The 15,929-nt window shown below is 32.2% G+C and overlaps 1 protein-coding gene across 3 annotated transcripts; it reads right to left on the bottom strand.

The window, feature by feature from the left end:
• Nucleotides 1–447: 447 nt before the first annotated feature.
• LOC133287662 (U-box domain-containing protein 33-like) lies at nt 448–8,260 on the bottom strand. Of its 3 annotated transcripts, XM_061485317.1 has the most exons (10): nt 7,673–8,260; nt 7,421–7,591; nt 6,197–6,318; nt 5,975–6,096; nt 4,182–4,286; nt 3,449–3,935; nt 3,153–3,290; nt 2,371–2,898; nt 1,251–2,015; nt 448–921 (listed from the first exon to the last, which is right to left on the bottom strand). In XM_061485317.1, exons 1-10 carry the CDS (start codon nt 7,743–7,745, stop codon nt 739–741), a joined length of 2,694 nt encoding a protein of 897 aa, XP_061341301.1. In that variant the 5' UTR covers nt 7,746–8,260; the 3' UTR covers nt 448–738. The 3 variants fall into 3 exon arrangements, with proteins under 3 accessions (XP_061341301.1, XP_061341299.1, XP_061341300.1); XM_061485315.1 differs by having other exon boundaries at nt 3,153–3,293; nt 7,421–8,260; XM_061485316.1 differs by having other exon boundaries at nt 7,421–8,260.
• Nucleotides 8,261–15,929: the final 7,669 nt, after the last annotated feature.

Raw genomic sequence — 15,929 nt, 5'->3', positions numbered from 1 at the left:
TTTTGGGTACATTAATAAAAAATAAAAAATAAAAAATAGAGCGCTGTTTTCTCCTCAAACCCCTCATTGATGTGGTAATGTTGATGCGTATCCGTCAATTTAAAGTCGTCTATAGAAGACAAAGGTAATTGTGGAAAACTTCGGTAATAGAGATAGAGCTCTTAATTTCTTGGGACCCTTCTTTGATGGGGCAATTTTGATATGTATCTTTTAATTTCAAAGTTGTCTATACAAGCAAAACGAATGGGAAAAAAAAAAAGTGAAAAGTGAAACTTGGTGCAACCTTTGATACGAAAGACTAAATTCATATCGTATCCGTATTGTGTATATTCCCCATTATGTATTCTACATTTTATAATTCATTCAAGCAGATGCAGGACATCAGTAAAGGAAAAGCACATTAATGCTTTTTTAAGATTTAATTTACATATCATTTAATTACACATCAACTTGGTATAGTTCTTTTTCTCAGGATGGACAACAGCATTGCCCTGCCAAAGATAACTACACAAGATACAGTTTTGTCATATGTACATCATATGCTGCTTGTTTACAATGACTGAAGATACACAAACACATAAGTATCTAACCTATACAACAGGACGGGTGGTTCCATATTTTAAAGATCTGTAAAAGAAAAAAACTGATGGAAGAAAACTATTTCTCCTAGAAACTTAATATGAACAAGCAAATCTACAGTTTGATCAAAAAGGGAAGAGAACAAAATGACATGCTTGATCAGAGACTTTGAAGCCAATCCTGGATTGCAATGCGAATAGCATGGTTGGGAACAACATTCTGATGTTCAAGCTTAGCATTTGTCCTTGGTGAAGTGTCATTACCATTGTTCAGCCATTCTTGTATAGCCTCAGCTTCATAAGAAAAACCATCTGCAGCCACATGTGGATCTCTCATGACTTCCTGCAAAGTAGGAACATAATGGGGGGAGAACTAAATTAGATAACTGTTTTCTATTCAAAGCTCTATGATTCACTGATCCATGAATTTGGAAAAATCTTTGTACAAATGTAGCTAAAAAAGATATATAAAAAATATAAGGTAAGTATGAACAAAACCAGAAAGGGTATCACATAAATGCAGTGTTAACATTACATAACAAGAAGCAAAAACTATGTAACAAAACTTTGATTAAATTTTCAATGAAAATTGACCATTGGGATGCTAAAAGATCATAGTTTTTGAAGTGTTCATTGTTCCAAGAGATCATAAAAGATCATGAGGATATATACCTGTAAGATTGGACAAATAAAATATGGAGGAATTTGGCAGACCCCTTGAGAACCTAGTCCAAAGGTGTTTGTGCCTCCAGAAGAAGCCCTTATTGGTTCAAGTATCCTCCAAACATCTGAATGAAGTTCTGGCCTGCTCTTTCTATCAATCTCACAACACCTCAAAGCCAAGCGAGTCAACTGCTCAGCTTGCTCAAATGGCCAGTCTCCAGCCAAAGGATCCAAGAGAGATTTCAACTTTCCGGCATCGAATGCACACTGCACTTCCTTTTTTAATCCCAAGCCTGGTTTCCCAGTCAACAATTCTAATAGTATGATTCCAAAAGAGTAAACATCTGACTTTGGAGTAAGTTCACATGTAGAAAGGAATTCAGGATCCATGTAGACAAAAGATCCCTTTGGATCAGTTATCCAAAACTGTGTAGTATTGTTAGCAGCACTCTCTTGACAAGATAATACACGACAGATTCCAAAATCGCTAAGCTTACTAACAAGGTTTGCATCAAGGAGGATGTTGGAGGGTTTTAAGTCACCATGCACTATGCTGTGAGGTTTACTGGCATGGAGAAAAATGAGAGCAGAACATAGTTCTGCAGCAATGCGAATACGAGTTTGCCATGATAATGGAGGTGTATTATCCTTGCAGCTGAGACGATCTTCAAGGTTTCCATTGGGTAGATACTCGTAGACAAGAGTCCATGATTCTGGGCAGGCTCCTATAAGTGTGATAATATTGGGATGCCTTAACTTACTCAATATCTCAACCTGATATAAAACCATAAATTTGGGTCAAAATATATACTTGTTTCACTACAATCTGGATAAGTTAAGGTCAAATTCATTTCATAGCTGCACGCATAACAACTTACGCACTACAACCAACTTAAGATATTTCAAGGGGAATGTTCTACTTATCACTATTTTAGTCTTACCACTCTTATTACCTGTTTGGTTGTCATCCAACGATAACCAAATGGGTAGTAAGAATGATAAGCCTAAAATGGTGGTAAATATAATTGCCCCCATATTTCTGATTATAAACGCTACCAGCTAAAATTGACTATTGCTAACAAAAATTGAATGATGTCGAAAATATTAAACAAAGCTCAAACCATCCTACCTCCTGCTGAAACTCCGAGGGTCCTTGCTTGCTCTTGGGGTTCAACGCTTTTATAGCCACCTCAGTGTGACGCAGGATACCTTTAAATATACTTCCATATCCACCTTCTCCAATCTTTAGGGATGGATCGAAGTTACTTGTTGCTTCTTTGATCTCTGGAAAAGAGAATTCTGAGAAGAGTTGAAGAAAATGTGTGCTCGAGGCCTCTCCTTGTTTTCTCTTTAACTCCTCAGCCTCTCTCAAAGCATTATCTCGCTGCATTTTCAAATCATCTAGTTCATTCTTGTAGTTTTGTAATAGGTCTGCATCAGATGTCATTTTCTCCTCCAAGTCCTTTATCATAAGTTCAGTTGATGCAATTTGATTTTCTAGTGATGACTTCTGATCTAGTGCAAGTTGGTGTTCCTCAATAACTTTGTCTCTTATGCTCTTCATATTATCAATTTGTTCTTTTGCTTTCTCTAATTCTTCCTCCAACTCTTTCCTTAGTTTCAGCTCTTCTTTATACAAGACTTCACTGGCCTTAGCCTGTCAATTAGGTGGTTCAAACATCATGATTAGAATTTGCATCAAAAGTTGCAATTTCAGCACATTATAAGACAACTAAAATTTGCATCATGGTTAAGGTTAACTCATACAGCCTCCGCTTTCTTATTTAACAAATGCTTTACCACTTAAAATAATTTAAAAGCTAGAAAACTGGATAATACAATTAGAATTAACAATTCACATCATAAACGTGATGTGAATTAACAAGAAGAACTCAACAAAAGAACAGTTACCCTGCGTATAGCATCAATGGCATCTTTTTGAGCTATCCCCCTCCTAACAGTTTCTTGATATGCGTCCAGCCTAGCAATCTCAGCCTCAGCCATAGCCTGTTCAAGTTGATCATAGAGAGTATCATCCATTCCCCCATCCTGCTAGTGTTCAATCACAATGTTCAGAACATTATCATAAAATTGCAAATTTAGAAAGTAAAAAAGCCTCTCCATCAATTGCAAAAACTCAACAAGAAACAAGCACACATGCCCCACATCAGACACAAACATTATGAAAGAGGAAAAAGTATGTGTACCAGTACACTAGGAGGTGATGAAGATGAATGATGAAGATCCTCTTTAATCATAGAAAGACCACTCAAACTCAAGTCTAACACATTCTCACTGCCTTCACTAATCAAATTTGGGGTCATTACTGGTTCAACTGAAGCACTATCAGAGCACACTGAGAAAACTGAAGAACTCCATCTTGATAACTCATCTGACTCATCATAACTCAACCTGTTCTCTGGAGTTGCTAACCCTTCCGGAGAAACAGCTGCATTGCTCCTTCTTCCATATCTATCATTGATAGACCTTACTCTACGCAATAACATTTGAGCTGGACTAGCTAGTAATACCCAATGATTTTGCCCAACCGCAATAGATTGAGACCGCCGACCCCGACTAGTTTGGGATACTGGTGATGTTGGTGTTGATGTAATAGATTGAGATTCCGAATTTGGCATTTGATGCACCAAAGGAGACATGACCTCAACATTACCACTATACAAACTGCAATCCCTGAATTGATGTGGTATTTATATCAGAACCAGAGATAACATAACCAAGTGCAATAACATTATTATTGGCAAAGTTCAAAGAAAAAAAAAAAACAAGAAACAAGGTTTGAGAAATTATTAAGTATAGAACTCAGTATTCCTAGCTAGGCAACTAGGAAGCTTCATCCAAAGTTGCATTTATCATAATGTGACAGACACTATATCTATATCCCTTGTACATAACATAAGTATTCATAAAGTAACATACCTGGTGTGTATAAGGTTCCCTTTGCAGATATATTGTATATTACAAGAAGGTGGAGCTTGTTTACATACATAGATGGCTTTCTTAGATCTGATGTCTGTCATTTTCCTGCAATGTCATGCAAATGAAGCTCATTGAAAACATTATACTACTGACTTCACCATAACTCATATACAGATTGGAAAATATTATTAATTTATTATTTATTATTAAAAATTCGGTAGAAAGAGCCTTTATTATTTATTATTAATTTATGTTTAAATGATTTTATAAAGTCTTGTCATAATATTTTTTGGTATGGAGAGTTAAGGGAAATAATTTAGCTTTAAGGGAATGATGATGATAATGACATATTTTATTGTTAGTATTACTATTATTTTACGAATTTTATTGTATCATTGTCGATTAATAATATATGTATGAGAAAAATATTTTATATTATAATTGATTAATTATAATTTCATGTGTTATAGATTCTTATATAGTAAGATTATCATATTTATAATTTTAAATATTATTAATTATTTGAAAATGTCGTAAAGAATTTAATCATGAAATGTTGAATTTGAAAGTACAATATTCGAGAATTTTTAATGCTGGAAATGAATCAAGATTGATTTGTTAATATTTATATATACTTTTGGGGATCTATATTAAAATTTCGTTTAGTAGGGATAAAGATGTATGTGGCCACACCTAATTATGTATACAGATACTTTATTCGAGCATAATAGAATCATTCATTATATGGAGTAGCCTCAAGAAAAAGGCCACCAATTGAAGGAGAGGGCCACCAATAATACATGTTCCCCTCTTTTAAAATGTTTTTAGTGTATTTGAATTCTGCATTCAGGGATCTATATATATAACACGGCACAATACTAGTTGAGACATACTTTTGAATCATGATAGATCAATATAGATGGTTTTATGATTTATTGAGATTTATATCTCACCCATTTTATGGGACCCATTTCAGGTCAGAAGAAAGATAGTGCCAAACCACATGACTCTTGATAATACTCACCCTGGATGATGTTTTGCTTGTTGATATACACTGATCTTTTGACAGCATGATTAGAATAGTTGGTTTAAATTCTGGTGTTAGCCTTGTAATGTCTATGGTTGAGACAACTGTTGTTTCGTATGGAGAATTTGGTCTATGAACTTCAATTGTAAGGACATGTCCATGTATATACTTATGTATATTTCAGTTCAATTATATAGTTTTTGGTGTAAATGTTACCATTAGTTGGGTCGTTACATAGGATAGATAGATAGATACCCTCTTGATTTAATTTTGGAACTCAGTATTATGCATCAATAAGAGATCACTATTCAAATTATGTTGACTTGTATTTATCGAAAATATATTTTTTTTATATGAAACAATTTTGTCTTATGCACACACAAAATGTTGATGGGACTCGCTTTTTTTATTTCTCTCTTTTCTCCTTAGTGGGTCTCATCTACTTTTTTGTATTGTATGAAATAATTAAACAAAATTATCTCATGCAACATGAGAAATATATCCCCCTTTAAGTTTTTTATGTTTGAAAGATATATTTTCTTTATTGTTATTAGTGACCGATAAGTATACATTGTATATGTTTATCATTTTTATGATATTAGAAACTATGTCGAAATTTTGGTAAATTTTAAAGTATGCGTTTTATAATTTTATTTTCATGTTATTGTGAAATCTAAACTAGTCACAACAAGAGTTTTTGGTTAACTTAATTTGTTCGGTGATCATGACTTGAAGAGCTTTTGGTGGATTGAAGCTGATTTCTTACCTAGAATAGTACCTATCAGTGGCTGCTCCCATTACAAGATTCTGTATGTTATATTGGGAGATGAGTTCTAGAATTCCTTTTTCAATGCAATCCATTTCAATGTGCAGTTTCTCTGCCACCACCTGTATCAGATAAACCATTACTCAAAAATTAAATAAGTTTTGAAATTAATACTGTGCACATACAATGGAAATGGACAGAGTTACAATTAAGAACAATTACCCCCATTTTTTGACAGGTAAGAACATAGTCATCCAGAGTCTTGTGCATGTCTTGTCTTTCAATTTCCCTGTATGCTAGAACTTCCTGCTCTTTCAGTGCACTTACTGGAAATTTAGCACCCACTATATAAACAACCAAATTAAACAGGTTAAAGACCCTTATAAGAAAATGAAATTTGTATCAATGAGAAATACAGCACAGCATAGTAACCATTGTCTATAACTATTACAAATTACAGCTAAATTTGGTACTAAAAATAAATTGCTCTAATGATAAACCGTAAGTCATATAAATATTCAATCACTAGAATTTAAACAAAACTAAACTAGAGGACGAGTCTGGAAGCAATGATAAGATTATTCCGATTCAAACTTGGAAGCTACAACCCTCACCTACCCTGAAAGTTGTCAAAATTGAGTTTCAACATAGAAATGGAAGGAGATGGTAGAAACGTAAATTGTAAAAAACGACACAAAACGTAAAGTTTTTACTTCTTAATGTTAAGATACAAAAGTATATACATATATATATTTAAAAAAAGAAATCACATAAGTTACTACTCAAAATTCAATGAACAACTTTATATTTAAAATATGCAAGTCATGTAACTATATAAACATAAGTCCAAAAAAAAAAAAAGAGTTTAACAACTCTACAACCAAGTTCCAAAACATCAAAAGAATAAAGTTTAACAACTCCTAAATTATATCAATTGATTCAAATTCAAAACAGGATTTTTTAATTTTATAAATAAAATCGGGTCATGCGTTAAAAGTTGGCCCGAGTCTAAGTAAAAATGGAAAAACTCATATTTCTATCATTTTTTTTGCTTTTACACATTGTTTTGCCCTTTTCCAGTGAGAAACATTTTTACTTACGTTTTGACAGGTATGACTTCAACAAAAACCTTAAAATGTACGCTTTTACGTTTTTAGTGTCATTTTTGACAATAGTGCCTACCCTGATAAGTCGAGGAGTCTTGTGCACCGGTATTTAGCCCTTTTTACCCCGTTTTAGAATTTAAACAAAATCCAACATGGGAAACTTATGACTAGGCTTTCTAAAAAAAGGCTTGATAATCTTAAGCGCCCTTTTGGGTATTAATTCAAATCACTGGGTAATTTTCTAAAATAGTGGTCATTAAGGCAATATATACCAAACATATGTTGCAAACTATAAATCCACATACAGAAGCACATAAGCACACACATGTTGCAAACTTACACAAGGGGATCATAGATGCTGGCACATGAACATGAAGAATGCAAATCTTCTTTCCTCCAGTGTTCTGTATAGCCCATAACAGAGTTGATTTGCTATCTTTCAAATTTTTTGCCACAGCAACATATATTGTGTCATTAACCACAATTGGATTGGGCTCCTCTACAATTTCTCTCACTGTGGTCATGATTTCAGGGACCCCAATTGGATTGGGCTCCTCTACAATTTCTCTCACTGTGGTCATGACTTCAGGGACCCCAATATCCCTAAACGAGTTCACAGAACTGAAGCTGTGTGGACTTGCAAACATAGGACACACCACAGCCATGCTAATAGATGCAGAATGGTTGAATAATTAAAAAGTAACCTTACAGCTTCTCTCTTAAAAGACTCTTTCTTTCCTCTACTAAAGCAGTGTTCCTTTCTATGGAGAAAATCACATGGAACCGAAACTCAAGACTACCCAATTCAACTTTCTCTCTCTTCAAGCCAAAAAAGTCAACTTTCTTTCTCAACTATTGGGAATTCTCTCTCCACTACAGCCCCCATTTCAAACAACCCAGAAACTTAATCATCAAAATCTCTCAAAACTAAATTACCCAAAAATTAAAAATTAAAAAAAAACCTCTCAAACCCACAAAATAATTCTTTCTCTGGAACTCAAAAAATTCCAATCTACTCTATTCTCCCAGAGAATTGATAACCGAAATCGCTCCCTGCTGAAAGAGAATTCTCATTCAACCAAAAAGAAAAATAAAAACAAAGAACAAAAGATTCAACTTTTCAACTATCTAGAATTTGCACAACCCCAACATAGGTTCCTCAAATCTCTCTCTCTCTCTCTAACTCACCCAACAGAAACAAATATAAAACATGTCCCTTATCAGGAAAAGGTTCACAGGACAAAAGAAAAAGGAAGAAGCCTTTTCGTGCAGGGGTTTATGTAAAAAGGTCTCTTATATGAATAGAAAAGAGTGACCTTGTCTTAAGCTAATTTCACTGCAGCATACAAATACAAGGACACAAACTAATTAAGTAAATGACATCACACTAACTTACAAAAAGTCACTTTCGTTCATTTAAATTAAATAGTAATACTGTTGAAACATCATATTTAAAGCACAAAAATGACGAACAATCCGTACCCAACAAACTAATTAATGGAAAAACTATTCTACGTTAGATAGATTTTTTTTTCTATTTATCTTTTTATTATTGTGTAATTTTTTTTTATTTTTTCAAAACCCTACGATCACCTTTAGCCCTCAAAGATTTTTCATTTTTCAAGAATTTGCTTAAGTCAGGATTTAAACTCCTGACCTAAAAAATTCTTGGCAACTCAGTTGCCAGAGCTATCCTTAGGGATAATATATCATGGCTCTTTAACCCACATGGAGTTTTTACCCATTTAATTTTTTAATTTGATATTCGATTCACAATATTTACCAATATGGGTAGTTGAGTGACGCAAGAGGACTTAGCGGCACTGAGTGCCACGAACAACCCCGCGTCACTCACACATTTGTTTTTTTTTATCATGAGTGTCGGCTCCCCTCCCTTGGGGAACTCATGGATTGTGCCACGTGACACAATCTCGTTAGTTTTGTTTTCGTAAAATTTCAGAAAGCAATAACTTTTGACTCGGGCAATCTCAGTGTCGCTGGGTCCCCCTCGCGTCACTCAACGACCTAAAAAAATATTATGAATCAAATAGCAAATTGGTACATTAAAACCTAAAAAAAAAAACCCAATGAATCAAAGAGCCAATATATCATAGTACTTACCACTAGATTATTTTGGATTATTGGTTAAATTACATCATTTAAAACATTTATTATATAATTAAACATAAAATATAAATTTATATATATTTATCCATATTATACGAATTAACTAGTGATCCACTAACCTGTATTGAGCAGTGTTTTAAAACCCGGCTCGGACCGGCCGGGTCGACCCGGGACTCGGTGACCCGCTGGGTTCCCCGGTCCGAGCGGGTAGTTGGACCGGTTATGCAGTCAACCCGGATTGGACCGGTTGACCTGGCCGAAACCCGGCGACTCGGCGACCCGGTTGACTCGGGTTAAACCGGTTTTTCCTTTTATTTTATTTTTTTTTTGGTAATTTTTTTTTTTTGTTGATAAGAACTCTTGAATTAAATCATATTCATATTTTATGATGAATATGATTAAAAGTAAGGTGAAAATAATAAGGTATTTTAGATTAGTGTAGTTCGTTTATGTAATTTAGTTGCATCTTATAATATCTCATGAAATTAAGTGGTGATAAACACTGATGGTCTCATGATCTCATCTCAACGGTGGACACTTTTTTCTTATAGTGTATATTTCATGCGTACTATTTGTTATCATGATTTAATTTATCCGTATCATGTCAAGCACAAAAAGTGCATTTAACTTATATTGCATGGTTTAATCCAATATTAGGATACAGTCTAGAGCTAGAAGCTTAGAAGTATATAATATTTGCTATCATTGAAAACCAATTTATTTCTTGAAGCTCATTGATAGTTTTCTTATATGAATTTTTATTAATATAAGTAATATTTTTATATTTTTAATATGTGAACAGTAAAATCGGTTGAACCCGGTTGAACCAGTGACCCAGTACCTCGACCGGTTCGATGACCGGTTCGAGTTTTAAAACACTGGTATTGAGACTACATATTTCAACTGTGTCGGTGATCGGTTTTGGCGTTTAACAAAAAATCTTGGAAATTATACAAACAAACCCCGGTACGTGGTATGCTCCGTCAAATTCTTCTTTTCTCTCCTTGTCCCCTTTGCCTACTTCACGCGAAGTTTCGAAGTAATAGAGCAACCCTATTAGTTGCACATAACCGTAGATGTGGGGAACACTGACTATTTTGTCAGTGTTGGCCAAAAAAAAGTATCAGACTGTCACGTCAATAATAAATTTTGTCAAAATGTCACGTGGCATATTTCACTACACTGTGTAGCGAAATATGTGTGTAAATAATTCGCTACACAGTGTAGCGAAATATGCCACGTCAGAACCAAAAATGTCACGTGTCAAAATTGTAGAAATTTGCTACCCTATGTAGCAAATTTCTTCAATTTTGACACATGACATCTTTAGTTCTGAACAGTCTGACGTGGCATATTTTGCTACACTGTGTAGTGAATTATTTGCACACATATTTCGCTACACAGTGTAGCGAAATATGCCACGTGACATTTTGACAAAATTTAACGTGACAGTGTGGTAATTTTTTTGGCTAACAGTGGCACTTTGATCACTGTTTCCTAGACGTGGTCTAATGTTATTCTTTGGTTTCATGTAATTTTTTGTTGAAATAAATCTTTCGTACGAAATTGTGAAATGCATTTTTTTTTTATGAAAAGTAAGGGGAGAAAAGATGAGGAGATGAAAAGTAATTGGTTTCATGTAATGTTATTCTCAAGACGCGGTTTCTACTATTCATGGTCACACGAAGACTTTTTTTTTTGTGACTTTGACATTTTGTTACTTGTCTTTGTTGTTTTCGCTAAAAACATTAGAGTTTTGAAGTTTGTCAACACTAGGATTTGGCATGTCTTCCGAGTGACCTACGAATTAAACCTAAATTAGTAAATTTCAGTGTCTGTCAAACGTAACGTGAAAAGAGATAATACAAACTCAAATTGCTAAAAAGAAAAAAACGAAAATGTTGTCTTATTAAAAGGAAATATTACTCTCCTTTTACATAAGATTACTTTTCTCTTACTCTCTCACTTCGATTTCCGCACTTCATTTTTTTCTTTTTTCTTGTAATAGTGGAACTCATCCATTTTATCTCTACAACATAAGATACTTATCTTATGTTGAAGGAGAATAATAAAACCCCTTATTAAATAATGCTGACTGGAAATGAAATATAATTGATGTGGAAATTAAAACTCTTTTTCAGGAATTTGTCACTTTGTTACGTGCATAGATATAGCCATACAGGGCTTTGGACCTATTTAAAACAAACTTCAATATTTGTTGGTAATTAATTAAGCGAAGGGATATAACTGAAAGGATCTATGAATCTAAAATTTTAAGATTTTGAGCCACTTGATATGATGATGTAGTCTTAACCTATTGGTGATGGTCCATCCGTTATGAGCTCCTTCTGAACCCGTCTGACAATGGTAGAGTCGAGTTGAGCTCAAACTAATATGATATTTGGTTAGAGGTGAGTTGTGTATTTTGGGCTTGGGTACTCAGTTAAGAAGGAGCATATCAATATTGGGTCATGAGTCTTGCATTAATTGGTAATTGGTTAAGTCAAATGTATATAAGTGAAAGAATTTATAAACCTAATACTTAAGATTTTGAGTTGAGATATGATGTCGGACCCACTTATTACAATTGGAATAACTTAGCTTATTGATCCCCAAACTCCTTCGAACCCTCCGAAAAATTAGGCTTTGTTTGGGAGTTTAGAAAAAAAGGAAAGAAAGGGTATACAAGGGGAAGGGAAGGAAATCAAAGGGTATTCCCTTCCATAAGTTCCCTTGTTTGAGAGTTAAAAAAATGGTAAGAGATAAATTGAAAGGTTTATGAGATGTTTTTACAATTTTACACTTTTTTAAAAATTAACATTTTACAAATAAAATTAAATTTAAAAATTTTAAACAAAATTATTTATGTATTTTTCACACTACTAAAAAAAATCATATTTTTGACGGAGTTTCTACATTGCAAACGATGAAGATTCCATCAAAATAATATTTTTCCATCGGAATACTTTTCGTCGAAAGGCGACAAAATTTTTATCAGATGAAGTTTTTTACAAAACTAAATTTTTTGTCAAAATTTAGTTTCCATCCAAAGTTTTGACGAAAATGATTTCTTAAATATTTTTGAAAGAAAAAATTCCATCAAAAGTTTTGACCAAAAAAAGAATTATGTCAAAAATTTTGACAAGATATTTTTCATCCAAAATTTTCTATGAAAATGTGTGCCGATGAAAATTTTTGTCAAAATTTTTGAGGGAAATGCTTTTGACAAAACTTTCAACGGAATTTAGATTCCGTAAAGAATTTTGACGGAATATTTGTTCCGTTGAAATTTTTTACAGAAATATTTTCGTCAAAATTTTTTACGGAAATATTTTCCAATGAAAATTTTGATAGAAATTTTTTTCGTCAAAAAGTATGACGAAAATATTTCCATCAAAATTTTTTGACGGAATCTAAATTTTGTAAAGAATTTTGACAATTTTTTTCCATCAAAAGTTTTTACATAAATGTTTTTCGTCAAAACTTTTTACAAAAAAATTTCAATGAAAATGTGTTCCGTTGAAAATTTTGACGAAAATATTCTTTGTCAAAAATTTCGTTGAATATGTTCTTTTGTCAAATATTCTGAGCGAAATATTTTGACGGAATTTAGATTCCACAAAGAACTTTGATAAAATAAATTTTCCGTTAGAATTTTTTACAAAATGTTTTTCGTCACCAATTTTTATGGAAATAATTGTCGTCGAAAATCTTCGCTGAAAATTTTGATGAAAATGTTATCTGTAAAAAAATTTGACCAAAATGTTTCCGACAAAAAATTTTGACGGAATTGTTTTTTGTCGAAAATTTTCGATGAAAATGTGTTTCGTCGAAATTTTTGAAGGAAACATTTTTCCTTGAAAAGTTTAACGGGAATATTTTCGTTGAAAGTTTCGCCGGAATTTAGTTTCTATCAAGAATTTTGATTAAATTTTTTTTTTGAAATTTTTTTATGTCAGTAAATATGACTAAATCTTGTTCTGTCTCTAATTTCGTTTTTAGTTTTGATGAAAATATTTTTTTCGTCTCTATTTTCGACGTAATATGATTTTTGTCAAAAAAATTGCCACTATTTTAGATAACATATTTTTCTTCGATAAATTCTGTCGGTATTTGAAACTTTTGTAATAATGTCACATTTAAAAATGATTTATATTTATGTAATTTTCACATCTTAATGCTAAGGGTAGATAAGTAATTTTTAATCTTTTCCATTTAAACTTCTAAAATTGGAAAAACTTTAATTTTAAGGATGAGAACGATTTTGGAGAATTTTACAAAAATTCCGAATTGCCTTCCTTTATTTTTCTTAAACTTACAAACAAAGAAAAGATTAATAAAATTCTTCTCTCCCTTTCCTTTCCCTCATAAAATTAACTCCCAAACAAAACATTACGTTCGCAAGAATAAAAGAAAGAATGTCTGGGGTGCAACTACGAAAAGGAGTTAATAATTTTCTCAGGCAAAAAATAAAATAGAGAGTTTATAATCCCCCAGAATATATATTCCTTTCATAATGAGTGGATATTATTACTTTCAAATTTAGAGGAATGGATTTTATTTTTGAAATTATAAGATAAATAACCCGTATAATCTCAAATATTTTTTTCTACATTTTTATCAGAATTTTTTTCTTTCTAGATATACTATATATATCATTGTACCATATACTCATTCGCATTATATTATAATCTTACTTTTTTTTTAAATATATTCATGAATTATTTGATTAGTCGGATAAAAATATTACCAAATCTATTATAAAGAGCGTCTCTCCAAAAGTCGAAAACTATTTTCTTCATTTTTAAAACTAGAGACCTTCCAAAACTAGAGGTAGGATATTCTAACTACTAATTTTTTCTACTACACCACTTCACTACCACTTTAATCATTATTAGATTCAAAAGTTTTTTTTTTTTTTCTCTTCATTCAACTTTTCCTCTAATTCAATGGTGATTAGAATGGTAGTGAAGTGGTAGTAAAAAAAAGTAGTAAGAATATCCTACCTTTCAAAACTATTACTTATTTAATGTGATTTTCTATCTCAAAAAAATTAATCTTTGAGCGTGGGCGGCAAGATATTTTGGAAAAATAAGAAGAAGAAAAACTCGAGACGTTTGACTTAACACTTGAATTAATAATTGGTTGCAATCTTACCTTTCAATCACAATTAATGCGACGCACGAAATTCAACCTTACCTTGATCTTTCAGTTAGAGGTATAAATATGTTAGATTTTGGTTTAAATAGATCAGGTTTGTGTAAAAAATATTAGGTCTGGTTTAGCTTGTTAGTCTGTGTAGATCTCAAATTACAAATTTAGTCTGATCTATATTTAAAAAATAAAAGCCTAAATCTAGGTCTATTAGCCTGTTTAAGCCTATTAAACATTTAACAATTAAAAGAATAATTAAAATAATATTACTTTATTATTCAAAATTACTCAAACAATATTTTTATTATTTTATTTAAAATAAATAATATGATATAAGCCAGTCTGTAGGCTTATAGGCCTGAAAGGTATAAAAAAAAATTATGACCTATTTTCTAAATAAATTTTTTTAAAAGACTAAGCCTATTCTATTTTACTATTTATAATAAGCCAAATCTGATCTAATATAAACTAAGTTGTAAGCCCTTATCAACTGACGTAGCCCATTTACACCCCTAGTGCCAGCGTCCACTTATCTCTTCATCTCTTGGCTAAGCTGAGAGCTAAATTCAAATTGAATTGCAAATTGGAAATCCTTCAAAAAAAATAAAAAATGTCCCTTTAGTGGAACCCGAAATACTATAAACAAAACGTCTATATGTCACTCAAACACATCACATGTTAAAACACTGAACATTTATTTTGATCTCTAAAAAATTAAGTTGGCATTATATAAGTAATATCAATTTAATCATGAAAAGTGATATTAAAATTATCTTTCTATACACAAAAAATTAAATGACTAAATCAATGTTATTTTCTGGGGCTAAATGAATTTTTATTAAAGGATTCATTTTTTCAGCACTAAATGTAAATATAATTATTTATATTGAGTTCAAAATAACGTATTTTGGGATTAAAATTCAAGTATTTTTATAATTATAATTAGAGTTAACAAAAGGGGCTGAGCTTGGCGGACTGAGTTTTTCAACCCATCTCAAAAGCGGGACGGGGCAGGGCAGACTCATTTTTTGGCAAATTGATGACAAGCATAGTGGGGCTGAGACATGTCAGTGTAAAATAGGCTTGGGCTGACGGACCAACCTGTCCAATTAGCCAAACGGGGATGGACGAACTGAGTTTTTCAGCCCACTTCCAAAAATGAAGTGACACAGACTGACTCATTTTTTTAACGGGTTGATGATGGAGGCAGAGCGGGATAAGCCATCTATTTTGCCATCTCTAATTATAATATTTTTTATTATTATAATTTTTTAATCTTTTAATTTAAAACAGTATCATTTTAAAATCAAATATAAATAATTTATTTATATTCGTTTTAGAAACATTAAAACCAACATACTTTAAGATGACGATATGAGTGTAAAAGTATAATTTAAATCGAGGGAATAAATCCCATTAATGACATTTTAAGAAATTCTTTCCACGCTGTAACATTTGGATTTTTATTTTATTTTTTTGGTGCAAAAAGTGTAACACTTTGATTCTTGTTCCGGCATATTAACCTCCTTCAACTAATCGGGCGGCACGCAAGAAAAATAAAAATAAAA

Source organism: Gastrolobium bilobum, unplaced genomic scaffold (assembly GCF_033153095.1).
Source record: "Gastrolobium bilobum isolate Gb01-03AN ecotype WA unplaced genomic scaffold, APGP_CSIRO_Gbil_v1 utg6021, whole genome shotgun sequence".
NCBI lineage: Eukaryota > Viridiplantae > Streptophyta > Magnoliopsida > Fabales > Fabaceae > Gastrolobium > Gastrolobium bilobum.
The sequence above is the reverse complement of the archived record's forward strand: the minus strand, read 5'-3'. Positions and strand labels throughout refer to the sequence as shown.

What these genes read in the sequence shown, in the direction of transcription:
- LOC133287662 (XM_061485315.1), bottom strand. Translation starts at nt 7,745, where the DNA reads ATGGCTGTGGTGTGTCCTATGTTTGCAAGTCCACACAGCTTCAGTTCT. An exon ending in CCTCGGAGTTTCAGCAGGAG is followed by an intron (nt 2,016 to 2,370) that starts GTAGGATGGTTT and finishes GTTTTATATCAG; the next exon opens with GTTGAGATATTGAGTAAGTT. An exon ending in TTATTTGTCCAATCTTACAG is followed by an intron (nt 922 to 1,250) that starts GTATATATCCTC and finishes CCTACTTTGCAG; the next exon opens with GAAGTCATGAGAGATCCACA.